Genomic DNA, 26,474 nt, shown 5'->3' on the forward strand with positions numbered 1-26,474 from the left:
GTATGTCCAAACATTTGACTGGTAGTGTATATATAATCATTTATTCCGATTTTTAAGTGGGTGCGGTACCCTCAGCACCCCTACTTCCTGTGGCTATGTCTCCACCCCAAACGTGTACTTGGCTGGCACTGGCGTTTCCCAATGCTTTAAGAGCAATTGAACCTAATAAGCAACTTCTTGTTTTTGAAAACAGCCTATATGGCATCGATATGACTCACAAACATTTATTCTAGTGTCAACATTTACTACAAAGTGTAAATAGAATAATTTTGGTCATAAAGTCAGTCTCGTCCAAAACAGAGATTTGCGCGATGATTAGGAAAAATGTGTATGTCATGGAATGAAGGGTATCGTAACAGTTCTCTTTGGGTTGGGTTTTCAAGCCTGCCCACAGCTGGCAGCACCCAAGTTATCATCAATTCGGAGTACATCTGCATGCGACCAGATCATAATGCCCATGGTCAATTTGGTTTGACATTCGATGTCCCTATGGGGCTAGTTAGAAAGAAACAGAAAATTACACAATATACATGGGAGAACGATTTAAAATGTCAATAGCTCCACATTTCAATTACTTAAAAACCTCAAAACAACCATACATTTTAGAAATGCATATACAAATATTGAAAGCATTTGATTGAGACAACTAAAAGGTGTGCAACATGAAAATATTGTCTCATTTACATTGTGTAATTTATTGACTAGCCTCACAGATAGGCTATCCAAAGTCAAACCTACTTTGCCACAGTCTCACACCAGCCAGGTGAAGCTAATCGGCGAAAGAAATTGGCTAGCTTGCTAGCTAGTCTAGGCTACTTCCAGACAAGACCTGGTTAGACTGTAAATGTGTACTGTTTTGGCAGAGTGAAAGTACGCTTCCCATATTCGAACACACACAAGAGACACCCACACCAATGCACGCCTCCAAAACCCAAATCTTGTTCTCAGCCGCAGTTCCTAATGAGGAGAACTGAAACCGAGGCTAATTCAGGAAGTTCAGCCCCCCTTTAAATTCAAGGTCAAAATATGCATATGGTAGACTGGGGTAAGTTGAGCCAAAGGGGTATGTTAAGCCACCCTTGTTTCTAGGAAACAATTTGAACAAATATTTAGGAACATGTCATCTTATCTCGGAGTCTGAAGGAAGAAAGAGTGGTAAGGAAGTTAGGCCCAAGTCAAATTAATCTATTGTGTTAGAGGTTTCATGATGCTTGTATCTAAACCAAAGTAGATCATTTAAAGATTTATAGAACAATCATTTGGGGTCTCTATAAGCTTCAATGTCCTAAACCTAGCATGAAAGTGCATCCTTGTAGCTGTGTGGGCTAATATAGTCAAAATGTTTGCCTTGGGGTAAGTTGAGCCAATGGCCATGGGGTAAGTTGAGTAGATACAGCCATATGCACCATTTTGATTTTCATTTGGGCGGAGGGATAATGTCATTGGTGCTGTGTTAAAATGTGGTTAAAATAATTAAAAGAAAGCGATTGTGATTGTTTTGAATTGTGTTTGGGGAATAAAGATAGACATGGTTTTAAAAAGGTGGTGGTAATATTTCATTCAGTACAGAAATTTGTAGGCGGCTTAACTCACCCTGTCCCGAGGCTCATCTTACCCCATACCCTGGGTAAGTTGTGCCAAGAGACCACTTTTTTTGGACAAGCTATGTTTTCAAAACTGTAATGTTTACATGAATTCTAATTATTTCCAGGGATACACAACATCCTGAAATATATGTAGATATCTTTGTTAGAAAGAATACCATATTTCCATTGACAGTGATGCTGAATGTAAAAAATGGCTCAACACACCCCACTCTCCCCTAGAAAGAAAAGTGCATAAAAAGGGAATTAATTTCCATTTACGTGCACGTAACTTGGGTCTGAATTCCCCTCAAAGAGGGCATACTATTGTGTACACACACGTTTGGTATACTCAGTAACATTTGTAACTAAGGAAGAAAGAGTAAATAGGGAAATGGTCATGGTTGAGCTGTCATGACTCATACAATAGAAACCAGGGGAACTTGCAGAAGGTGCCACGGTCTACATTTTACAATTGAGTCATTTAGCAGACACTCTTATCCAGAGCGACTTACAATCTTAATTTCTTCTGTCAGTCATCATTATCTCGGTTTCCAATCAGTGTAGGACCATCTAGCCTTGAAAACATTTTTTTTACCCACACTCTTACATTTTGTATTTGTTTAATTACTAAATGCATAACAACTATATTATTGGGGTAGACTGTACTTAGTCAGCCTATTAGGCATCGTTTAATAAAAATGAGTTACATTTGCTTTGCAATACATTGTTGCCCTTTTATCACTAAACATTCAATATTTGATTTTCAATAAACATAGTAAATTCTAAATTCTTTCATCATGTCAAATAGTCCAAAAAAACTAAATAGAACGTTTTATTACATATCCTAGTTCAGTTTCAATGGAAGAAAGATGTATTAATTTCTAAACTGTTCTGCCATACAAACAGGGGAGAAGGCAATAAACCAGACACAGGAAACACTACACTGAGGGTGTTTGTGGTTTTGAGATAAGTGTTAGACTCTGACTTTCCTGAGAGATCTGCACAGTATTGTTGAAGGTTTGCCAGATGCAGAATGATGTAGAATGACTTCTGTGACGTAGGACAGTTCAAAGCTCCACACAAACTGTATATACAGTCTTTTCATCATAACCATTAGGACTGTATTGATATGCTACACCCATCAGTTGACTGAATGGTTGACTGTTACTAGCAACAGTCATCAAAATTGTTAAAAGGTTTTTAAAACAATTCTAATAAATGCAACAGTTGGACAATGGATGAAGATACTCCAAACTTTTTGAAAACAATGTATCCATTATATATTGACTGAATCATAGCACATAAAACATTTTACTGCCAAGGAAAAGTTCAGGGATTTTGGTGAGAATTCAGGCATTCAATTTATTGTCAAATTTCAATTTGTCTTAGAATAGATTACACCTATCTATACATACTTTACATCGTTTGTGAGATCAGACATAATATCACTATAATCCGAGTGTTCCTTTTCGGAAGTTGCTTTCATTTTAGCGCATCTCATTTGTAAAAATGTAAACTGTATTAAATCATTACTTTTTTCAGCTCCACAAAAAATGAACACCCATCAAAATAAAGTTAACTTTCTTCTCTTTCCTGTGATGTAAGTGTTGAGACTATGCGTTTCAATCGCAGACAAAGTGTTCTTCTAGATACAACGGAAAGACAATGTTTTCCATTGAGCCCCTTTAAGCCATTACCGGGATGTGTTTGACAGGTCATTACAAACATTTCCACGGTCGTAACGTTAACGGGTAAAAACGATAGGCACAATAAATAGTATTAAAGAGTCACAGGAGTACAATGAAGCATATCAGTCCAGCGAGATTTAAGTGAAAAGTGGAGTTTGCACCCCTCAAACACAGGAAAAATATGGCTGAAAAAGACAGATCCTCAGGTGGGTGCGTGTTGCTACTGTTACGGTCAATTTCTCTTCATTAGGTGCGGGTGGGTCTAGGTGCTAGACTAAGGGTGTGTATGTATGTGAGGTTGTGTGTGTTTATTTGGTTTGTTTACATTTTGCCCCCCTTGATTTCGCCTGTCTTCTTGATGATGTGCTCCATGGCAGCCGCCTCAGAGGTGTCGATTTCCACAGCTTCATACCTGGCCAGGATCTTCAGGATGGGCCTCAGCTTCAGCCACCACTCGGTCTTTGGGATACGGTGCCTGTGGAGGGAGGAGAGAAGGATAGAGTGAGGGAGAGGAGAGAGAAAATAGGATGGTAGAAGAGGGGAGTGTGAAGGAGGAGGGTAAGAAGAGTGGGATCAGAGAAAGAAAACAGGAAATAGAGGAAGAATAAGAAGATAAATGATAGAAGGAACCTGGGCTGGTTCAATGGTTCTAACTGGATTGACACATAATTCCAAAAAACAGCACTTACTTACCATTGCTCGTCATTAAAACACAACTGAACTCAATGTGGAACACACGATGAAGAGTCACAAACAAGAGAGAGGAGGAGAGAAAGAGAAGGAGGAGAGAACGAGAAGGAGGTGTGGAAACACAGGGAGGATTAGGACTTACTCAAAGTCAGTGTCTTCCTTGAGGGAAGCCAGGGGTTGGAAGATCAGGGATCTCTTCTTCATGCCCAGCACACAGGCAGAATCTGGTGTGTTAGCAAAGATACGACCTGGGGACACAAAGAGGGCCAGCATCAGCATAGGAGGACAGTAGCCTGGCTGGTCCTAGATCTGTCTGTATGGGCTTTATCCAGCTCATCTCTTATAGCAGGACATCAATAGTCAGAGGAGTTGGATAAAACACCTATCTAGGACCAGGCCGAAGGTAGTGGGCACAGAAGGTCATGAATCCATGTAGATGCATTATACAGAGCAAGTTATGGAGGCATTGTGCTTGTTGATGAGAGCAAGAAGAGTTATTCGCTTTAAAAAAAAATGTTATTTCTAGGAGGTAGATCAGCTTTAATATTGCAGATATATTGTGGCTTCCATCAATGTAATTGTCTGCATCATCATTCCCCATATATATTTTCATACATTTTCCTTTATTATATTCCCCTAACCCTCTACCCCCTCGGTTTGTTGTTTTGACAAATTTGTTGTTTTGAAAGTGTGTTGGAAAGTTTTAGTAGCTAGTTAACTTTTTAGTTTGGATCCCGGGACGCATTTGGCATCAGTTGCTGGGACTGCTACTCTCTGTCCAGTGATCCTGCCGACCAAGGCCGGGTCTGAGGAGCCATTTGGCGTAGCAACTAGCCTAGCTGCTAGCTAGCTGCCTATCAAGCTAGCGGGATTTCTTGCTCGCCTGAGGTAGAGTATCTCATGATAAGCTGGAGACCACACTATTTACCAAGAGAGTTTATCATCTATATTTTTCATAGCTGTCTATTTACCACCACAAACCAATGCTGGCACTAAGACCGCACTCAACGGGCTGTATAAGGCATGAGCAAACAAGAAAATGCTCATCCAGAGGTGGCGCTCCTAGTGGCCGGGGACTTTAATGCAGGGAAAATTAAATCTGTTTTACCTAATTTCTACCAGCATGTTAAATGTGCAACCAGAGGAAAAAAAAACTCTAGACCACCTTTACTCCACACACAGAGATGCGTACAAAGCTCTCCCTCGCCCTCCATTTGGCAAATCTGATCACAATTCTATCCTCCTGATTCCTGCTTACAAGCTAAAACTAAAGCAGGAATTACCAGTGACTCGCTCAATACAGAAGTGGTCAGATGACACAGATGCTAAGCTACAGGACTGTTTTGCTAGCACAGACTGGAATATGTTCCGGGATTCTTCTGATGGCATTGGGGAGTACACCACATCAGTCACTGGCTTCATCAATAAGTGCATCGATGATGTCGTCCCCACAGTGACCGTACGCACATACCCCAACCAGAAGCCATGGATTACAGGCAACATCCGCACTGAGCTAAAGGGTAGAGCTGCCGCTTTCAAGGAGCGGGACTCTAACCCGGATGCTTAGAAGACATCCCGCTATGCCCTCCGACGAACCATCAAACAGGTAAAGCGTCAATACAGGACTAAGACTGAATCGTACTACACCGGCTCCGACGCTCGGATGTGGCAGGGCTTGCAAACTATTACAGACTACAAAGGGAAGCGCAGCCGCGAGCTGCCCAGTGATAAGAGCCTACCAGACGAGCTAAATTACTTCTATGCTCGCTTCGAGGCAAGCAACATTGAAGCATGCACGAGAGCATCAGCTGTTCTGGACGACTGTGTGATCGCGCTCTCCGTAGCTGATGTGAGTAAGACCTTTAAACAGGTCAACATTCACAAAGCTTAGTTTGAATGGTAGTGGATGTGTTATGGCTTTTCAACCTCTGACATATTGTGGATTCAGAGCTATCTATATAATAGAACTGAAAGGGTTTTCTTTAACCTCAAGGATCTGACCCTTTGTTTCAATTTTCGCCTAAAATGACATACCCAAATCTAACTGTCTGTAGCTCAGGACCTGAAGCAAGGATATGCATATTCTTGATACCATTTGAAAGGAAACACTTTGAAGTTTGTGGAAATGTGAAATTAATGTAGGAGAATATAACACATTAGATCTGGTAAAAGATAATACAGAGCCAGAGACAGCAGGGGTTCAAACTGTAGAACCCAGTTCCTACATTTGAATATAAAAATTGATTTTATCAAACAAAACTATGCTACATTTTATCTCTGGGACCCTTAGGATGACAAATCAGAGCAAGATTACTGAAGGTAAGTACATTATGTACCTTCAGAGGTGAATGTATCAAACCACTTGCCGTGATACGTTTTTCTGTTGTTGTGCACTCTCCTCAAACAATAGCATGGTATCTTTTCACTGCAATAGCTACTGTAAATTGGACAGTGCAGTTAGATTAACAAGAATTTAAGTTTTCTGCCCATTTAAGACATGTTTATGTCCTGGAAAGTTTGCTGTTACTTACAACAGTCATGCTAATCACATTAGCGCACGTTAGCTCAACCGTCCCGTATACGGGACACCGATCCCGTAGAGATTAATGGAAGCTTCTCTAATGTCAAACATGTAAAGTGTGGTGTACCGCAGGGCAGCTCTCTAGGCCCTCTGTTCTCTTTTCTATTATTACCAATGACCTGCCACTGCCATTAAACAAAGAATGTGTGTCCATGTATGCTGATGATTCAACCATATACGCATCAGCAACCACAGCTAATGAAGTCACTGAAACTCTTAACAAAGAGACAAAGAGTTGCAGTCTGTTTTGGAATGGGTGGCCAGTAATAAACTGGTCCTGAACATCTCTAAAACTAAGAGCATTGTATTTGGTACAAAGCATTCCGTAAGTTCTAGACCTCAGCTGAATCTGGTTATGAATGGTGTGGCTGTTGAACAAGTTGAGGAGACTAAATTACTTGGCGTTACCTTAGATTGTAAACTGTCATGGTCAAACATATAGATTCAATGGTTGTAAAGATGGGGAGAGGTCTGTCTGTAATAAAGAGATGCTCTGCTTTTTTGACACCACATTCCAAAAAGCAAGTCCTGCAGGCTCTAGTTTTGACTTATCTTGATTATTGTCCAGTTGTGTGGTCGAGTGCTGCAAGGAAATACCTAGTAAAGCTGCAGCTGGCCCAGAACAGAGCGGCACGTCTTGCTTTTCATTGTAATCAGAGGGCTGATATAAATACTATGCATGCCAGTCTCTCTTGGCTAAGAGTTGAGGAGAGACTGACTGCATCACTTTTTATAAGAAACATTAATGTGTTGAAAATCCCAAATTGTTTGCACAGTCAACTTACGCACAGCTCTGACACACACTTACCCCATCAGACATGCGACCAGGGGTCTTTTCACAGTCCCCAAATCCAGAACAAACTCAAGAAAGAGTACAGTATTATATAGAGCCATTATTGCATAGAACTCCGTTCCATCTCATATTGCTCAAATGAACAGCAAACCTGCTTTCAAAAAAATATATAAAGTAACACCTCATGGCACAACGCCTCTCCCCTATTTGACCTAGATAGTTTGTGTGTATGTATTGGTATTGATATGTAGGCTGTGTGCCTTTCTTTCTTTTTTAATTGATGTAGTTCTGTCCTTGAGTTGTTCTTGACTATTAATGTTCTGTATTATGTAATGTTTCATGTTTTGTGTGGACCCCAGGAAGAGTAGCTGCTGCTTTTGCAACAGCTAATGGGGATCCTAATAAAATACCAAATGATCCTCACCGTGTCTGTAGCACTCCTTCAGCTTGTCAGTCAGCCACAGGACAGACTTGGATCCCATCTTGGTGCCAAAATTCCTGTCGAAGGGAGAGGGGGTTCCACCCTGGTGGTGAGACAAAGAGAAAGAGAGATGTATTTCCAGATGAATATATACATAAATTGATTCCTTATATTACAACAGATTTAGAGTTGAGCCCATTAAACAGTTAGAAGAAGCGTCCATCAGACCTGCTGCATGTGTCCCAGGATGTTCATCCTGCAGTCGAACGTGCCCTTGCCCTCCTCTGAGTACAGGTTGTAGAGGAACTGTGTGGTGTAGTTGTCGTTGGCATTAGCGTTCCTGTCGGCAGGAGGAGGATGGCGGTATTATTATAGGACAATCCATCATTCGTTAGTTGTAGTAACAAGAGAAACAAGAGAACGATAATGTCTGAGGGATATCAGATAAGGATGTGTTTTTGAGGAGAGCACACCTACCTGAGAATGAGACCTCTCTTCACTGAGGTCTTCATCTTTTCTATCAGATGCTCCACGTTCAGCTGCAACAAAACAATACAATAGATGATTCAACAACCCAATGTCCCCATGTTTTGTGTTTGAAATATAACACAGAATCCATCCATCTTTGTTATTCTGCCAGTGTGCCCCCTGACCTCAAGGTCGCGGATATGGAAAGGCTCTTCATAAATGTAGGCAGCGTCAGCCCCAGATGACAAGCCAGCCATGGTTGCCAGGTAGCCGCAGTATCCCCCCATGGTCTCAATGATGAACACTCTCCTCTTGGTGCCAGCAGCAGACTGCTTGATCCTGTCGCAAGTCTGACAGAAAGAAAGAAAGGTAAATATGAGGAGGGATGTGTGTCTGGGTATTGTCATATGTTAGGCAGGTAGCCTAGCGGTTAGCATAGCAGTTAAGAGTGTTGGGCCAGTAACAAAAAGGTTACTAGTTCGAATCCCTGTGCAACTAGGTAAATAATCTGTTGATGTGTCCTTGAGCAAGGCACTGAACCCTAATTGCTCTGGATAAGAGCGTCTGCTAAATGACTAAAAGGTCAAAGTGTGTGTGTCCCGCACACATTCACAAACATTCTCTTGTCAGAGGAGGCTGGTTTGATAATGTGTTTTCTTGTATCCCAAATATGCCAGATATTGTTGTTGTGGGGAAGGCCGGAGGGAGGTACATATTTTGGAAGTGGGTTGCTCTTTTGACTCCTATATGGAGCAGACCATTTGTTGCTAAGTTGCTGAAATACCATTTCCTCGTGTCACGCCTGAACAGCCTTAGTTATCAGTGCAAACTTGTGGCGCTGATATTTGGGAGTCTCAGCCATATACACAGGCTGACAGAATGCAGGCCCGCATAGGACAAAGGCAAAGCAGCTAACAAAGTACTGCTCTGTGTCAGGTGTCATGGAAAGCCTTGCTGAATGGAGAAGGTGCTTTCTATATCCATCCAGATGACCATGTCCTTTGAAATGTTTGAATCCTTCTCGACTGTAATGCAATTTGTGGATTCAAATAAAGTATTTAAAGTGTGTGTGTGTGTGTGTCTGGGGTACAGCGTGTGTGTGTGTGTGTCTTACCATGGTGATGGTGTTGAGGGCGGTGTCAGCGCCGATGCTGAAGTCTGATCCGGGAACATTGTTGGAGACGGTGGCGGGAATGACCACCATGGGGATACACAGCTCCTCGTACTTCTCCCTGGCTGTCACCAGCTCCAGACCACCCAGATAGGCCTGACAGGGAGACACACAATACCATGCACAGTACCAGTCAAAAGTTTGGACACACCTACTCATTCAAGGGTTTTTCTTTACTATTTAGAATAATAGTGAAGACATCAAAACTATGAAATAACACATATGGAATCACGTAGTAACCAAAAAAGTGTTAAACAAATCAAAATATATGTTATATTTGAGATTCTTCAAATAGCCACCCTTTGCCTTGGTGACAGCTTTGCACACTCTTGGCATTCTCTCAACCAGCTTCACTTGGAATGCTTTTCCAACAGTCTTGAAAGAGTTCCCACATATGCTAAGCATCTCAATTGGGTTGAGGTCAGGGGATTGTGGAGGCCAGGTCATCTGATGCAGCACTCCATCACTCTGCTTCTTGGTAAAAATAACCCTTACACAGCCTGGAGGTGTGTTGGGTCATTGTCCTGTTGAAAAACAAATCATAGTCCCACTAAGCCCAAACCAGATGTGATGGCGTATCACTGCAGAATGCTGTGGTAGACATGCTGGTTAAGTGTGCCTTGACAGTGTCACCAGCAAAGCACCCCCACACCATAACACCTCCTCCTCCATGCTTTACAGTGGGAACTACACATGCGGAGATCATCCGTTCACCCACAACGCGTCTCACAAAGACACGGCGCTTGGAACCAAAAATCTCTAATTTGGACTCCAGACCAAAGGACAAATTCCCACCAGTCTAATGTCCATTGCTCGTGTTTCTTGGCCCAAGCAGGTCTCTTCTTGTTATTGGTGTCCTTTAGTAGTGGTTTCTTTGCAGCAGTTCGCCCATGAAGGCCTGATTCACACAGTCCCCTCTGAACAGTTGATGTTGAGATGTGTCCTCCATTCCTGTGGTGGTCCTCATGAGAGCCAGTTTCATCATAGCGCTTGATGGTTTTTGCAACTGCACTTGAAGAAACGTTCAAAGTTTTTGAAATGTTCTGTATTGACTGACCTTCATGTCTTAAAGTAATGATGGACTGACGTTTCTCTTTGCTTATTTGAGCTGTTCTTGCCATAACCCTGCCATTACCCCCCCCCCCCCCCCCCCCCATACCTTGTCACAACACAACTGATTGGCGCAAACGCATTTAGAAGGAAAGAAATTCCACAAATTAACTTTTAAGGCGGCACACCTGTTAATTGAAATGCATTCCAGGTGACTACCTCATGAAGCTGGTTGAGAGAATGCCAAGAGTGTGCAAAAGCTGTCATCAAGGCAAAGGGTAGCTATTTGAAGAATCTGAAATGTAAAATATATTTTGATTTGTTTAACACTTTTTTGGTTACTACATGATTCCATATGTGTTATTTCATAGTTTTGATGTCTTCACTATTATTCTACAATGTAAAAAAAATAGAAAGAATAAAGAAAAACCCTTGAATGTGTTTCCAAACTTTTGACTGGTAGTGTATATCTGGAATAGGCATCAACAGACATGACAATATTCATGAGACTCATTGTTTTTCAACTGTAGTGCTTATGTTCAATGAATATGTTCAATCAATAATGATTTTGACAGTGGACCAGTGAACCATCCGAACACTCTAATCCTCCCCCTCGAGCCTCACCTCAAAGCCTCCGATGATGATCAGAGAATGGATGTTGAACTTGGCAATGTTCAGGCTGATTTGCTCAATGTTTTTACCTGGCAGGTGTCTACACACCAGAGAGGAGAAACAGAGAGGTAAATGTCAATAGAGGTTTATGTTCTTCTAAGTAGTGCCCTGGGTTCCTCCTAAACACACGACTTTGAACTTTCCCTGGCCCTAAGCATTGGTGTGTGTGCTCTGTGGAGATGTCTCACCTCTTGGTACCGAGATTGGACCCTCCCTTCCCAGTCCATCCACCCACTTGAGCCCAAGTGATAGGCTCAATCTGGGGAAGAGGAACAAGAGATGAGTATGGTGTGTGTGTGTGTGTGTGTGTGTTATTTGTGTTGAGCTTTGCAGGTGGAGCTCAACTTGGCAATGAACTGATGTTCCTGATGATGTCATTCATCTGATCACATGTAAAATTACACACAAGTTGTCCACTACAGGAAATCCTCAGGGACATCTTTCCTGGTGGAATGGCCCACCTGTCCGTTAGCCAGGCCGTCAAAGCCGTCATGTATAGCCAGCATCTGGTGTCCCTGGATGAGACCGACCCTGACAGCTGCACGCACTGCTGCATTCATTCCAGCACAGGGGGCGCCCACATTTACAATGGCAATATTGATGTTGCTCTGAGAGGGGGAGAACAAGACAGAGAGAGGATGTATTTTGGTGCAACCCTATAATGCCTTCAAATGTGCAACCAGGTTGCCCAAATACCAGACCAAGATAGCAAGAAAAAGAAACTGATGAAAATTATGCAGTTACTCACCTTCACTTCTGGGGGGTTCACGTGAGCCAGCATTTTGTATGTGTTCCAGTTATTCTGAAAGCTCCTACAGACATTGACAAGAAAATGACCAATGGTTTTCATCTCACTATAATAAAAGTCCAAATGAAGAAGGAATAAAAGAGGCAAAATAAAAGGCTCACTTTCCCCTGAGCTTCACAGCATCTTCAAATCTCCCCTCAGCCATGGCTACGGTCACATCTTTAGTCTGAGAGAGGGGGGATAATAGAGAGAAGAAGACATTTTAAACGACAATGTCGATAATATGCTTTCTCAGCAGTAAGAGAGGAAATAATGCAGTTTGATGTGGCATAGGTATATAGCTCACAACTTGGACACACTCCATGAGAGGCAGCCTGATGGCCATGTTCCCAGAAAGACTGACAACACAGGCTGGGGTTTCTGGGGTGGCCTCCAACAGAGCCATCACAGCCTCCACACCCATCCTGCTACCCTGGGGGACGAAGGGAGAGAAGGAATGAATGAAGGATCGATTATCATAGCAGGAACATTATAGGTGATATGTAATGACCCTGAAGGTCAAGAAAGAGTAGCCAACAGAGTGAAAACAAGACAGACAGACAGATTGACAGACACAAAGTGGTGACAGAGATGGATTACCAGGATCCTATCGAAAGCAGAGGGGGTGCCACCTCTCTGTACGTGTCCCAGGATGGTGGAACGGGTGTCGAAGCAAAGTTTCTTGGATACCAGCTGTACAGAGTGACAGAGAGATTACAGCATCAGTCCTCTGTCAGATCAAAGCTAGACGATAGATTTAAGGTCATATTACCCTAGCCCCTTATAACCTTAACCATTAGGGGGATGAAACATATCGGACTCTGTGGCTGGGGGAATAGGGTGCCATTTGGGACACCGCCTGTTTACGTGGTTAGGGACAACTTCTATTGACTGTGTGATGCCATCGCTCACATTTTTGACTTGGTCACAGGTGATGGGTTTCTGGTTACGGTCCTGGGCTCCCTCTGCCATGATGATGACGTTCAGACGAGAACCACGCTCCCTTTGCTGAGAGAGAGACGGAGAGAGAACTTTGTTTTGTGTGTTACTATATGAGGAAGAGAGAGAAAACCAGGGAGAGGGACAAAGAAATAAAGAGAGGCTCAATCAGAAGAGGTGGAGAAGGGATAGAGGGAGGAGGAGAGGAGGTGTGGTACCGCAATCAGTCTTTTGCACAGATGTTCCTCCCAGTTTTCCTCTGGGGGCATCTCTGGGATGAACACCCAGTCAGCACCGCAGGCCAGAGCAGTCACCAGGGCCAGGTAGCTGTAGGAACAGAGAGCAATGTTAACACATACACAAGCATACACAGACAAACGTGCGCAGACATGAATAAATATCTATCCGGGAAGCAGAAGGACCTAGAATACCTCTATCAAATGCCGGCAGTATTATCTCCCAAGATAATTTTATTCGGTTATAGATATCCCCCCTCAAGCCGATACCACGACGGCCCTCAAAGAACTCCACTGGACTTTATGCAAACTGGACACCACATATCCTAGGCTGCATTTATTGTAGCTTGGGATTTTAACAAAGCAAATTTGAGGAAAAGGCTACTGAAGTTCTATCAACACATTGATTGTAGTTCTTGTGCTGCTAAAACACTCGCCCACTGCTACTCCAACTTCCGGGATGCATACAAGGCCCTCCCCCGCCCTCCTTTCGGCAAATCTGACCACGACTCCATTTTGCTCCTCCCTTCCTATAGGCAGAAATTCAAACAGGAAGTACCTGTGCTAAGGACTATTCAACACTAGTCTAACCAATCGGAATCAACGCTTCAAGATGGTTTTGATCACGCGGACTGGGATACGTTCCGGGTAGCTTCAGAAAATAATATTGACGTATATTCTGATATGGTGACTGAGTTTCAGGAAGTGTATAGGAGATGTTGTACCCATTGTGATTATTAAAACCTACCCTAACCAGAAACCGTGGATAGATGGCAGCATTTGCGCAAAACTGAAAGCGCGAACCACCGCATTTAACCATGGCAAGGTGACTGGGAATATGGCAGAATACAAACAGTGTAGTTATTCCCTCCGCAAGGCAATCAAACAAGCAAAACGTCAGTATAGGGACAAAGTGGAGTCACAATTCAACGGCTCAGACACGAGACGTATGTGGCAGGGTCTACAGACAATCACGGACTATAAAAGGAAAACCAGCCACGCCGCGGACACCGACGTCTTGCTTCCGGACAAGCTAAACACCTTCTTCGCCCTCTTTGAGGATAATATAGTGCCACCAACGTGGCCCGCTACCAAGGACTGTGGGCTCTCTTTCTCTGTGGCCGACGTGAGTAAGACATTTAAGCGTGTTAACCATCGCAAGGCTGCCGGCCCAGATGGCATCCCTAGCCGCGTCCTCAGAGCATGCACAAACCAGCTGCCTGGTGTGTTTACGGACATATTCAATCTCTCCCTATCCCAGTATGCTGTCCAGTGGTGGAAAAAGTACCCAATTGTCATACTTGAGTAAAAGTAAAGATACCTTCATAGAAAATGACTCAAGTAAAAGTCACCCAGAAAAATACTACTTGAGTAAAAGTCAAAAAGTATTTGGTTTTAAATATACTTAAGTATCAAAAGTAATTTCGAATTGTTTATAATAAGCAAATCGGACTGCACAATTTTCTTGTTTTTTTTTCATTTACAGATAGCCAGGGGCACATTACAACACAGACATAATTTACAAACAAAGCATTTGTGTTTAGTGAGTCTTCCAGATCAGAGGCAGTAGGAATGTTCTCTTGATAAGTGAGTGAATTGGACCATTTTCCTGACCTTCTAAGCATGGAAAATCGTAGTCCTCTGTAGCTCAGCTGGTAGAGCACGGCGCTTGTAACGCCAAGGTAGTGGGTTCGATCCCCGGGACCACCCATACACAAAAATGTATGCACGCATGACTGTAAGTCGCTTTGAATAAAAGCGTCTGCTAAATGGCATATTATTATTATAAAATGTAACGAGTACTTTTGGGTGTCCAAAAGTAGTCCAAAATATAAATAGGCAAGTACAGATACCTAAAAAAAACTACTTAAGTAGTACTTTAAACTATTTTTACACCAATGCTGCTGTCCCCACATGCTTCAAGATGGCCACCATTGTCCCTGTACCCAAGAAAGCAAAGGTAACTGAACTAAATGACTATCGCCCCATAGCACTCACTTCTGTCATCATGAAGTGCTTTGAGAGACTAGTCAAGGATCATATCACCTCTACCTTACCTGCCACGCTAGACCCACATCCATTTGCTTACCGCCCCAATAGATCCACAGACGATGCAATCAACATCACACTGCCCTATCCCATCTGGACAAGAGGAATCCCTATGTAAGAATACTGTTCATTGACTATAGCTCAGCATTCAACACCATAGTACCCTCCAAGCGCATCATTAAGCTTGAAGCCCTGGATCTGAACCCCACCCTGTGCAACTGGGTCCTGGACTTCCTGACGGGCCGCCCCCAGGTGGTGAAGGTAGGAAACAACACCTCCACTTCGCTGATCCTCAACACTGGGGCTCCACAAGGTTGCCCCCTCCTGTACTCCCTGTTCACCCATGACTGCGTGGCCAAGCACGCTTCCAACTCAAGCGTCAAGTTTGCAGACGACACAACAGTAGTAGGCTTGATTACCAACAATGACGAGACAGCCTACAGGGAGGAGGTGAGGGCTCTGGGAGTGTGGTGCCAGGAAAATAACCTCTCACTCAACGTCAACAAAACAAATGATCGTGGACTTCAGGAAACAGCAGAGGGAGGACCCCCCTATCCACATTGACGGGACCGCAGTGGAGAAGGTGGAAAGCTTAAAGTTCCTCGGCGTACACGTCACTGACAAACTGAAATGGTCCACCCACACAGACAGTGTGGTGAAGAAGGCGCAACAGTGCCTCTTCAATCTCAGGAGGCTGAAGAAATTTGGCTTGGCACCTAAAACCCTCACAAACTTTTACAGATGCACAATTGAGAGCATCCTGTCGGGCTGTATCACCGCCTGGTACGGCAACTGCACTGCCCGCAACCGCAGGGCTCTCCAGAGGATGGTGCGGTCTGCCCAACGCATCACCGGGGACAAACTACCAGCCCTCCAGGACACCTACAGCACCCGATGTCACAGGAATGCCAAAAAGATCATCAAGGACAACAACCACCCGAGCCACTGCCTGTTCACCCTGCTATCATCCAGAAGGCGAGGTCAGTACAGGTGCATCAAAGCTGGGACCGAGAGACTGAAAAACAGCTTCTATCTCAAGGCCATCAGACTGTTAAATAGCCTTCACTAGCACATTAGAGGCTGCTGCCTATATACATAGATTAGAAATCACTGGCCACTTTAAGAAATGGAACACTAGTCACTTTAATAATGTTTACATATATTGCATTACTCATCTCATATGCATATACTGTATTCTATAATATTATACTGTATCTTAGTCTATGCCGCTCTGACATTGCTCGTCCATATATTTATTTATACATTCTTAATTCCATTGCTTTACTTAGAATTGTGTGTATTGGGTATATGTTGTGAAATTGTTAGATATTACTCGTTAGATATACTGCACTGTCGGAGCTAGAAACACAAGCATTTTTGCTACACCCGCAATAACATTGCTAAACATGTGTATGTGACCAAGAAATTTCATTTGATTTGACACACACAGTCAGGCACTCACCCGCAGTGTCTGCCCATCACCTCCAGGATAAAGGTCCTCTGGTGACTGTCAACAGAAATATGTGAAAAACTCAGAATCACAAAATCCTTATGATTTACTGATGCTTACAAATGACTTAATATCGGTGTGTGTGTACCTCTGTGCAGTAGTTGTTATGGCATCCACCACCTCTATGATGCGGTGCAGGGCGGAGTCAGTGCCGATGGTCATGTCAGTGCCACAGAAGTCGTTGTCTATAGAGCCCACCATGCCCACGATATTGAGGTGAGAAGAACGCCTAGCCTCCTCCGCTGTGATCTTACCTGGTGGTGGACACACAAACTAGCAGTCAACTCACACATTTAATACATTACTCGTAGTCCTATGTGGCTCAGTTGATAGAGCATGGCCCTTGCAACGCTGGGGTCTTGGGCTCAATTCCCGCTGGTGCCACACATATCAAACTGTATGCAAGCACTATTCTAAGTCGCTTTGGATAAATGACTTTGCATATATGACTTGGGTCCACAAGGAGACATTAAAGTACAGTATAAGGAGCCACATATTTCAAAGACCATACAGATGCTTGGGCCCGTATTCACAAATTGTCTTGGAGTAGTGGTGCTGATCTAGGATCAGTTTTTGTTTTAAGATCATAATGAATGATGACCTAATCCCCCCTCTTAGGATAATCTAAAAAGTGACTGGGTGGAATACAAAAAGTGTAGTGGGTCACATTATGTTTTATGGTAGTGGGGTGGTTTGGAGTGAAGGGTGCTGGGTAATGTAGTCTTGTTGGTGGCCCAGGTATCTCACCCTGTTTGGTCAGGTCAGCCAGCAGCTCTCTCCACTCTGTACGGAACTGGTTGGCACCAGTCAAGCTACCGTCACCACCAATCACACACAGGTTGGTGATGCCCAGTTTGACCAAGTTGCAGGCAGCCTTCAGACGCCCCCACTTCTCTTTGAAGTCCATACAGCGGGCACTGCCAATCACAGTGCCACCCTGAGACGAGACAAGAGGGAGAGGTGGGATCAGTTGGATGACACAAACAGAACCCACACATTCTGCCAAAAGAACACATTCAGTTGGGCTAAAAAAGAGGGAGAGATGGAGGAAGAAGTAGAGAAGGACAGGTTGTGGGTTATAGGCAGAGGGGGATGAGAGAGAATGTGATTCAGGAATAGTGTGTGTGTGTGTGAGTGAGGAGAGAGACCAAGGGGGAGGGAAGAAGGAAGGGAAGAGGAGGGAGGTGAAACCCCAGCCTATCATTCTGAAGCCCATTAAATCCAGTGAACCCTGGCATTTAACTAGCTCCTACTGACCAGAGAGTCACTGATCTAGGACCAGTTCATGTTACAGAGGATGGATCCCACCCCTTTCACTGAAAGGTTACATTTGGTCAGAAACTACAGGAGAGCTCAAGACAGTGTGAGGGGGGAGGTAATTGGATAAAGTGTGTGTGTGTGTGTATACTGTATGTGTGCTCACCAGCTGCAGCATCATAGACACGCTCTCCCATGTGGCAGGTTTGATATTGTCACCTCCATCCACCAGACCCTGGTAACCCTGAAGACGAACAGACAAACCTGTCACTCACAGTTACGGGAGGATCTAAGGTGAAACCCAAGGTAACTGAGGTGGCTTAGCTGAATGATAAGGTAACAGGCAAGGAAAAGGGAATGTAAGAGGCTCATTCCAGATCAGCTTTCTCAATCCAGGCATTGCTGTCCGTAGCACTGTTGGTTTACATCCTATCCCCTCTAATCAGGGATTTCGTATTATTCTATACGTAAATCCGAGATACTCCATTTGGTATGATATGTTAGGTTTCGTATTGTATGTATTCATTTGTGGTGTCCATCACCCATTTATGTTATGAATTACAATTCAAATTATATGTCATGAATTTGCAAAACGTACAATATGTTACAAATTTGCTAAACGTATGAGATGTTACAAATTCTAGCTAGGTGGCTAATGTTAGCTAGCTGGCTAACATTAGCTAGGCTAGGGTTAGGTTTATGAGTTAGGTTAAAGGGTTAAGGATGGGGTTAGGGGAAGGCTTAGCTAAGTAGTTGCAAAGTAGCTCAAAAGTAGTTGAAAAGTTGCTAATTAGCCAAAATGCTAAAGTTGTCTGATGAGAGTCAAACTCGCAACCTTTGGGTTGCTAGACGTTCGCATTATACGCCTACCCATCCACCCTACTTTCGTTTTTGACTTCAGTAACCATACCAAACATAACATATCATACTGATTTGAATATCCCAGAATTACATTTACTGTGTTACATCTAGTCTATGAGACCAGGCTGGAGAGAGGGGACACAGTTTTCAACTTGATGGAAAAACTGGAGTCTCACCTCATCTGCCTCATGCACAAATTCATGTTGTTCCTATGACCAGAGAAAGTAAAATATTTCTCGATATTAAAATAGACACGATGAGCTGCTAATAATCATACAAATGCAGGGCTATCGATACACTTGGCTACTCATTCATTGCAGCGCCAGTGGAAGTAGGGAGAAGCTCATTTTATGTTTTTAATAGTGTTGAATAAAAACAGTGTTGACAGTGCTGAGTAAAAACTTTGACATTCATTCACTCATAAAAACAGCAGCTCTTTGCTGTATTCTTTTACAGTTTCTCTTTGGTCATGGTTTTAAAAGTTATTAAATGTAATGTAGGCTAGTATCAAACTTTGCTGTGGACTGGGTTGTGGAAGCTGTAGGCACTGTAATTTGAGCTATCCGATTGGACAGCACAGTAAGCACACTAATTTAGCCACAGATCTCTCGGTCTGCCGGGTAGGCGGAGTTTAAATGAAATAGTTCAAAATGGGAACACTTTGCCTATCCGGTGTGCAGGGCTTCTGAATCAAGTGCACCTACCGCCAACAGCGCAACACAAATAAATAAAAAAAGCAGCACAAGCCTTTATATTCTTGGCTTTTCTACAGAAATGTTTGGTGATCGACTAGGAATTCCTTGAAGATCGACCAATCGATTGCGATCGACCGGTTGGTGACAACTGCTGTAGACTATAATAATCAGAAAAAGGGAATAGTAACAGTTATAGACTAATAGAGGATGGGTAACATAAAATGTTAGATGAGATGGGGGATACAAGTCAGGTACTAACCTCATGAACGAAGTAGACCTTGGCCCCAGTGTAGATGCCCACTCTGACTGCGGCCCTCACAGCAGCATTCATACCTGCAGTGGTTGTTAGAACATCACTGACACAGTCCCACCTGCACGGGTAGTTTTGAACTACGACCCACAACACAGTGTAGCTGCTATGATTAAGTTGGCATGCTGTGTGCTACAAACTTGACATATGCAAAATTCTTGCTTGAGAAATTGCCCTTTGCTAGGAAGCAAATTGTGTAAAAAAAATAGAAAACAATCACAGTAAGGTACTTAATTGTTACCCAGAAATTCTTTGATATTGAGATAATGAATCTGTTAAAAGTCTAATGCAGCTGTTTTTGTCTCATTTTAGTGATTTTGCTGAACGGAAAAATGATAATGTGTACATATACCAGATCATAATAATCATTACCATTATGTACCATTATGTACCATGTGAGTTCACATGGTTAGGATGTATGGCTGATGGGGAACCATAGCAAAGCATAGTGGAATACTGAAGAGCTCTCCTCTCACATCCACACAGTTGGGATGACAATGCACTTTCAAGCTCTCCTGGGCATGTAGTTGCAACAGCCTGTGTGTCTGTGTCAGTGAACTGGCAGGGAACTGGCAGGGCAGACAGGGCCGACAGGGAAGGTAGGGCAGACAGGGACGACAGAGGTATGGCAGTCAGGACTGGAAATGTAACCAGCTCACTGTCTCAACACACCAGCTCCACTCTATAGAGCAACACATGTGGATAGTGTGTCTGTTGAGGTGCCAAGAGTGTCTCCCCTTTCAACATGATGGAGGGAGAAAAAGGTTTAGGTGGAAGAGGGAGAGAGGAGGGATAAGAGGGAGGGATAGGGCGGCCCACATCTCTCCTCCTCCTCCTCTCCATGTCATATGACAAAGGTCACGTCTCTAAAATTAGCACCCCTTCAAAAAATACAGAGATAGAGAAGGAATGAGAGGGAAAGAGAGACAGCAGGAGGGAAAGAGAGGTAAATAGAGGGAAAGGTAAAGATATGGGTGAATATAGTAGCTAGGGTGTATGTAGAGAATAAGACAAAGAAAAAACATGAAATAAAAGCGAGAACAGAGAGAGAACCCTGACAAACAGCTAGCCGACTAGAGCCACTCAGTTGGCATAATGATGTAAAGTTCAGACAGGCAGACAGCTCCCTGACACAGGCTCCAATCAGAAGGTCATGTGGGGTCAGTGGCAGACATCCCAAAAGGTCAAAGGGGAGGTATTCATCATCCAGCTAAAGGTCAGGGGGAAGACTGCTGGGTGCGTCCCAATAATCTTTCCTTTCTCCAGAAGTGTGCGCTTGTTCACTTCATCGATTTGAAACGAAATGACTGGTATACAGAAACTCCCTCTATCCATGCGTACACCAATCCAATTATTTCAAATTTTGGGGGAGTAGTGAAAGAGTGCACACTTCAGAAGGAAGGAGAGATTATTGGGACGCACCCACTGCGAATGCTCCACTGACCCTGGCAACCTCCTTGGATGGAAGACATCACGTTGCCCTTTCCATGTGATAAGATATCTCAGTGACAACCGAGAGGAGGTCTCTATGTGAAGCTAACGTGCCATATAAGACGTGATAACATATCATATAACATTATGATATTAACTTTTAATGTCAGAACTCCACAATCATTACAGTTTATTTGGCCGTGGTAGTGGGTGTGGCAAACTGTATAACTGGAACTGTGACTGAAAACAAAACGTCAACACAGTTGAATTTCAAACCACACAAATAAGAGGCATGTTTTCTATTAGTTGAGCTATGGTACAGTATATGTGCTGTGACTCATCTGACTTTCAACATAAATCTATGCATTTCTGTAGTACAGTCAGTCTATGCATCACCCTTGAAGTCCAGCTATGACTTCAGACAACACAAATTATGTTTACAAATCACTTTTTACTTTACCTCCCTATACTCCACTGTTTCCCTATTCCAAATTCATTGACAGCCTCAGAGCTCTGAGCATGAATGGGAATTATGGGAATTGTTGACTTAAAGTAATATCTCATTGTTTGCTGCCCCCACATGGGAACTGTTCACATGGACCGATTTAACTCTGGCCCCTGCTCAGCCACCTGCTGATTACCAACAAGCCTCTGGGCTGTCTATCCTCCCTCGGACTGTCTGCCCCTGAAACTGGTGCTTCCCCCGAACAGTCCTCTGGCACCCCCCTGCCCTGGTCCACCCAGCCCCACTCACCCTGGGCATCGCCTCCGGAGGTCAGCACGGCGATGGAGCGGCCAATGCCCATCTTGCTGGGGTCTTTATGGTGTGCCATGGTCCTAGAACTGCCTGTGACCAGAGAAGGGAAGGAAGGAAAAGAAAGCAGAGCACAATTAGCCTTGATCCTGGTAGCCCTGCTGTTATAGTGTGTGGTATAGTGCAGTAGAATGTCTCTCTCTCTCCTCTCACCTCTTTCTCTCCTCTCACTCTCTCTGCTTGCCTGACTGGGAAAGTGACTGGATGGGACAGGAGGGACGCAGTTTATCCACCCCTCTGCTTGGCAGGAATCTGATGCATGCGCATGATGAGAGCACACACACCCTATCACGCGCACATACACTTGTGTGCGCACACACACACACACCTCTCTTCACTCTAAACTAATTATAAAACTAACCACCGTCACAGCCTGTGCCTTCATACAAATAAATACGCTTGGTCGGCAGCAATCACAGAAGAGGCTTTCCAAGGCTACGCCGAGCCTATCAACAACATAGCATGGATAAGAGTGGTTTGGGGGACAACAGAAGTTAGAGTGAGTTTGTTAGAATGGAGATCTTCGTTGAGAATTAACTTGAGAGGGTACTGTACTGAGAGTGTATGGGTACCCTCATATCAAACTCCTATCAATTGAAGCATAAATGTACTGTATATCTTTTGATAACATGTGGTAAAAACATTAAAGCAGCTAGAAATAAAACAATTAATTTATTCTAAATGCATGCAAAAATACAATTATATTTTTCCTAATTGCTAACTAACTAGCTAATGCCATGACTAATGCATTGAATCAGATGTTGCTATGCACCGGAAGAATCAACTAAGTATCTCACCCTGTCACGTTCGTTGATTGAAGGCTCGGACCAAGGTGCAGCGTGGTAGCCGAACATCTTAATTTATTAAATGAAACACAGACAAAACTACAAAATACACACAAACATAAAGTTCTGCAGGCTACAAAGCAACCATACAAAACAAGATCCCACAAACTAAGGTGGGAAAAAGGCTGCCTAAGTATGATCCCCAATCAGAGACAACGATAGACAGCTGCCTCTGATTGGGAACCATACCCGGCCACCCGCGCTACATCTCTCCCTCCGCATCGACCCTACGACTGCGCTATCAACCTTCTCCCAGGACTTACACCGCCTCGGTGGAGGCTTTATTCCCTGTCGGGTCCGGAGACCAAGACTATGGAAAGGTACATTGAGGACTCTCTTGCTGCAGGGAGTATTCGCCAAATCTGCCTCTCCCGCCGGCGCAGGGTTCTTCTTTGTGAAGAAGGACAAAACCCTGCACCTGTGTATCGACTACCGGGGCCTTAATGATATCACGGTTAAAAACCGTTACCCTCTACCACTCATCTCCGTGGCTTTCAAGCCTCTCCAGGGGGCGACGATCTTCTCGAAGTTGGACCTTCGGAATGCCTACCATCTCGTTTGGATACGGGAAGGAGACGAATGGAAGACAGCCTTTAACATGGCTAGCGGGCACTACGAGTAACTTGTGATGCCATTCGGACTGACCAACACTCCCACAGTGTTCCAGGCCCTGGTCAACGATGTGCTCCGTGACATGTTGAACCAGTTTGTGTTTGTCTACCTCAACGACATCCTTGTTTTTTCCCGTTCAGCTCAAGAGCATGTCCTCCACGTCCAATAGGTCCTTCAGCGTCTCCTGGAGAACCAGCTTTGTGTTAAAGCAGAGAATTGTGAGTTCCATCGCTTCACCATCTCCTTCCTAGGATACGTCATCGCTGCAGGAAATATTCCGATGGATTCTGACAAGGTGAGAGCGGTGGTGGATTGGCCTCAAACCACATCCAGAGTGCAGCTGCAACATTTCCTGGGGTTGGCTAATTTCTAACGCCGCTTCATCCGGGGTTACAGCACCCTGGCTTCCCCCCTTTCAGCACTCACTTCTCCCAAGGTTCCGTTCACGTGGTCTCCAGCAGCTGACTGGGCGTTCTCGGACCTCAAGCATCGATTCACTACAGTTCCCATCTTAATCCATCCGGTCTCGTCAGTTCATGGTGGAGGTCGACGCCTCGGATGTCGGAGTGGGGGCCGTCCTGTCCCAGCGTTATGCCCAGGACCAAAAGCTGCATCCCTGCGCTTTCCTTTCCCATCATCTTAACCCTGCTAAGAGGAACTATGACGTGGGAAATTGAGAACTACTCGTGGTCAAGAGGCTATTGGAGGAGTGGAGGCACTGGTTAGAGGGGGCGGAACATCCAGTCTTAGTGTGTACTGACCATAAGAACCTGGAATATCGCCGCACTGCTAAGCGCCTCAACTCAAGGCAGGCTTGATGGGCCCTGTTATTCACTCGTTTCAATTTTACTAACTCCTACCGCCCTGGGTCCAATAATGCTACACCGTCTGACCTCGAAACCATCCTCCCTACCTCCTGTCTAGCGGCTGCACTCATCTGGGGTATAGAGAGCCTGGTCTGTACGGGGCCCGGCTAACCGGATGTTTGTCCCGAACTCTGCCCATTCCCCGGTCCTGGAATGGGCACATTCCTCTACACTGACCTGCCATCCTGGCTCCCGTCGGACTCTGGCTTTTATCCGACAACGTTTTTGGTGGCCCACCATGGTTCCTGTCATCTCCACCAACCCCACCACCTGGAGCCAGCAACTCGTGTGGGTGGAATACGCCCGCAACACCCTTCCCTGCTCAGCCACTGGTCTCTCGCCCTTCGAGTGTTCCTTGGGATATCAGCCCCCGCTCTTCCCTGAACAAGAGGAAGACGTCAGCATACCTTCTGCCCAGATGTTCGTCCGCCCCTGTCGCCGTACCTGGAAGAGAGGCCGGCCACCGGACCCCTGCTACCCGCTATTGTCTCGGGCAGAGGGTATGGCTTTCCACTCAGGATCTGCCCCTCCGCGTGGAGTCCCGTAAACTTTCCCCCCGTTTTATCGGCCCTTTCACCATCTCTAAAATCCTTAGCCCCTCTGTTGTTCATCTTCTGTTGCCCCGCACCCTCCGTATACATCCCACTTTTCATGTGTCTAGGATTAAACTTCTGTCTCACAGCCCTTTGTCTCCTGTTGGCAGTTCGTCTTGTCTTGTCAGGTCCTACCAGCGTGTTTTTTCCTGTTTCTCAAGTTTTTGTTTTTAGTCTTCCCGGTTCTGACCCTCCTGCCTGTCCTGACCCTGAGCCTGCCTGTCGTCATGTACCTGTCGCGCCCTGGCTCTGGGGACTTTTATATGTTGAGCCAGGGTGTTAGTTTCTATGTGTTAGTTTCTAGGTGTTAGGTTCTATGTTTCGTTTTCTATGTTCTTGTTCTAGTTTATGTGTTTCTATGTTGGCCGGGGTGGTTCCCAATTAGAGACAGCTGTGGCTCGTTGTCTCTAATTGGGAACCATACTTAGGCAGCCTGTTGTGCACTTGTCTTTTGTGGGATCTTGTTCCGTGTAGGTTTGTGTTTTATGACCGAGGACTTCACGTTTCGTTTTGTTTTGTTGTTTTGTTAAGTGTTGGTAAAGTACTTATTAAAAGATGTACGCATATCACGCTGCGCCTTGGTCCGTTGCTTACGACGATCGTGACAGTACCTGCCTGACTCTCCTGTATTACGAACCTCTGCCTGCCCTTGACCTGCCCCCTGTGTTAAAATAAACATTCTGAACTATCTGCCTCCTGTGTCTGCATCTGTGTCTTATCCTGAGTCGTGATTCACCCGAGATGCCTTCTCTACCTAGCATTTCTTCTGATTGTTCCCATTTCAAAGTTAGTTTTTTAAAGACAATGCTTTGTTCTTGAAGACTGTGTATGTGTTTGTAATGTCGTCACACACCCTATCTGTGAGTGTCATTATCATGTCTGTCTCAGTGGTTCACGCCCTCCACCTCATTAGCTACCATAGAAAGTCACCATAGAAAGTAGACACATTACTCCACCTTGTGTGTGTATACGTTTGTGTGTATATATTTGTGAGTGTATGTGTGCACACTCCAGAATGGTTCTTAACTGTTTGATCATTCATGCACTGTTAGGATCTCAGTGGCTCAGTCAATGTGTCATGTTGTATAATGATTTGAAGACAGGCGCTGGAATACGTATTAGGGGTTTTATTTACTCCACCCAACACAAGGTACGTAATGAAAAACGATGGGGAAGAAGCCCAAAACAAACACGTATGTATTTAACACTGGGATGTAACCCAAACAAAAGAGCGAGGTGTAAACCTCCAAACAAATACACGGAACGAGACCCGTAATCACAAGAGCACAATACACGGTACTCACGAGACCAACGGACATTGGACAATGGGGAACAGAGGGCACATATATACACATACTAATCAGAGGGAATGGGAACCAGGTGTGCGTAATGACAGTCCAGGGTTGGTGGTAATGATCCATATCAGTGACGCCTAGAAAGCCGGTGACATAGACCTCTGGAACTGGTGGACGGAATGAGCAGCAGTACCGGGGGAATCCGTGACACAATGTCAATGTGAAGCAGATCTAATCTGAGTTGTATGTCAATT

General features: G+C 44.3%; 1 protein-coding gene across 1 annotated transcript; it reads right to left on the reverse strand.

Moving 5' to 3' along the window:
* Nucleotides 1–2,942: 2,942 nt before the first annotated feature.
* On the reverse strand, nt 2,943–22,028 carry LOC311137822 (ATP-dependent 6-phosphofructokinase, muscle type-like; the record flags this gene model as incomplete). The annotated part of the gene is made up of 22 exons (XM_084172420.1): nt 2,943–3,749; nt 4,107–4,212; nt 7,763–7,862; nt 7,988–8,099; nt 8,237–8,298; nt 8,413–8,577; nt 9,342–9,494; nt 11,073–11,160; nt 11,309–11,379; nt 11,582–11,728; nt 11,869–11,932; nt 12,030–12,094; nt 12,215–12,340; nt 12,508–12,600; nt 12,820–12,915; nt 13,065–13,173; nt 16,594–16,638; nt 16,730–16,895; nt 17,389–17,578; nt 18,065–18,142; nt 19,714–19,787; nt 21,950–22,028. The coding sequence occupies 22 exons, from the start codon at nt 22,026–22,028 to the stop codon at nt 3,596–3,598; spliced, it is 2,343 nt and encodes a 780-aa protein (XP_084028546.1). The 3' UTR covers nt 2,943–3,595.
* Between the last annotated feature and the right edge of the window lie 4,446 nt (nt 22,029–26,474).

Source organism: Coregonus lavaretus, assembly GCF_964263955.1.
Source record: "Coregonus lavaretus genome assembly, chromosome: 12".
Taxonomy (NCBI): Eukaryota; Metazoa; Chordata; class Actinopteri; order Salmoniformes; family Salmonidae; genus Coregonus; species Coregonus lavaretus.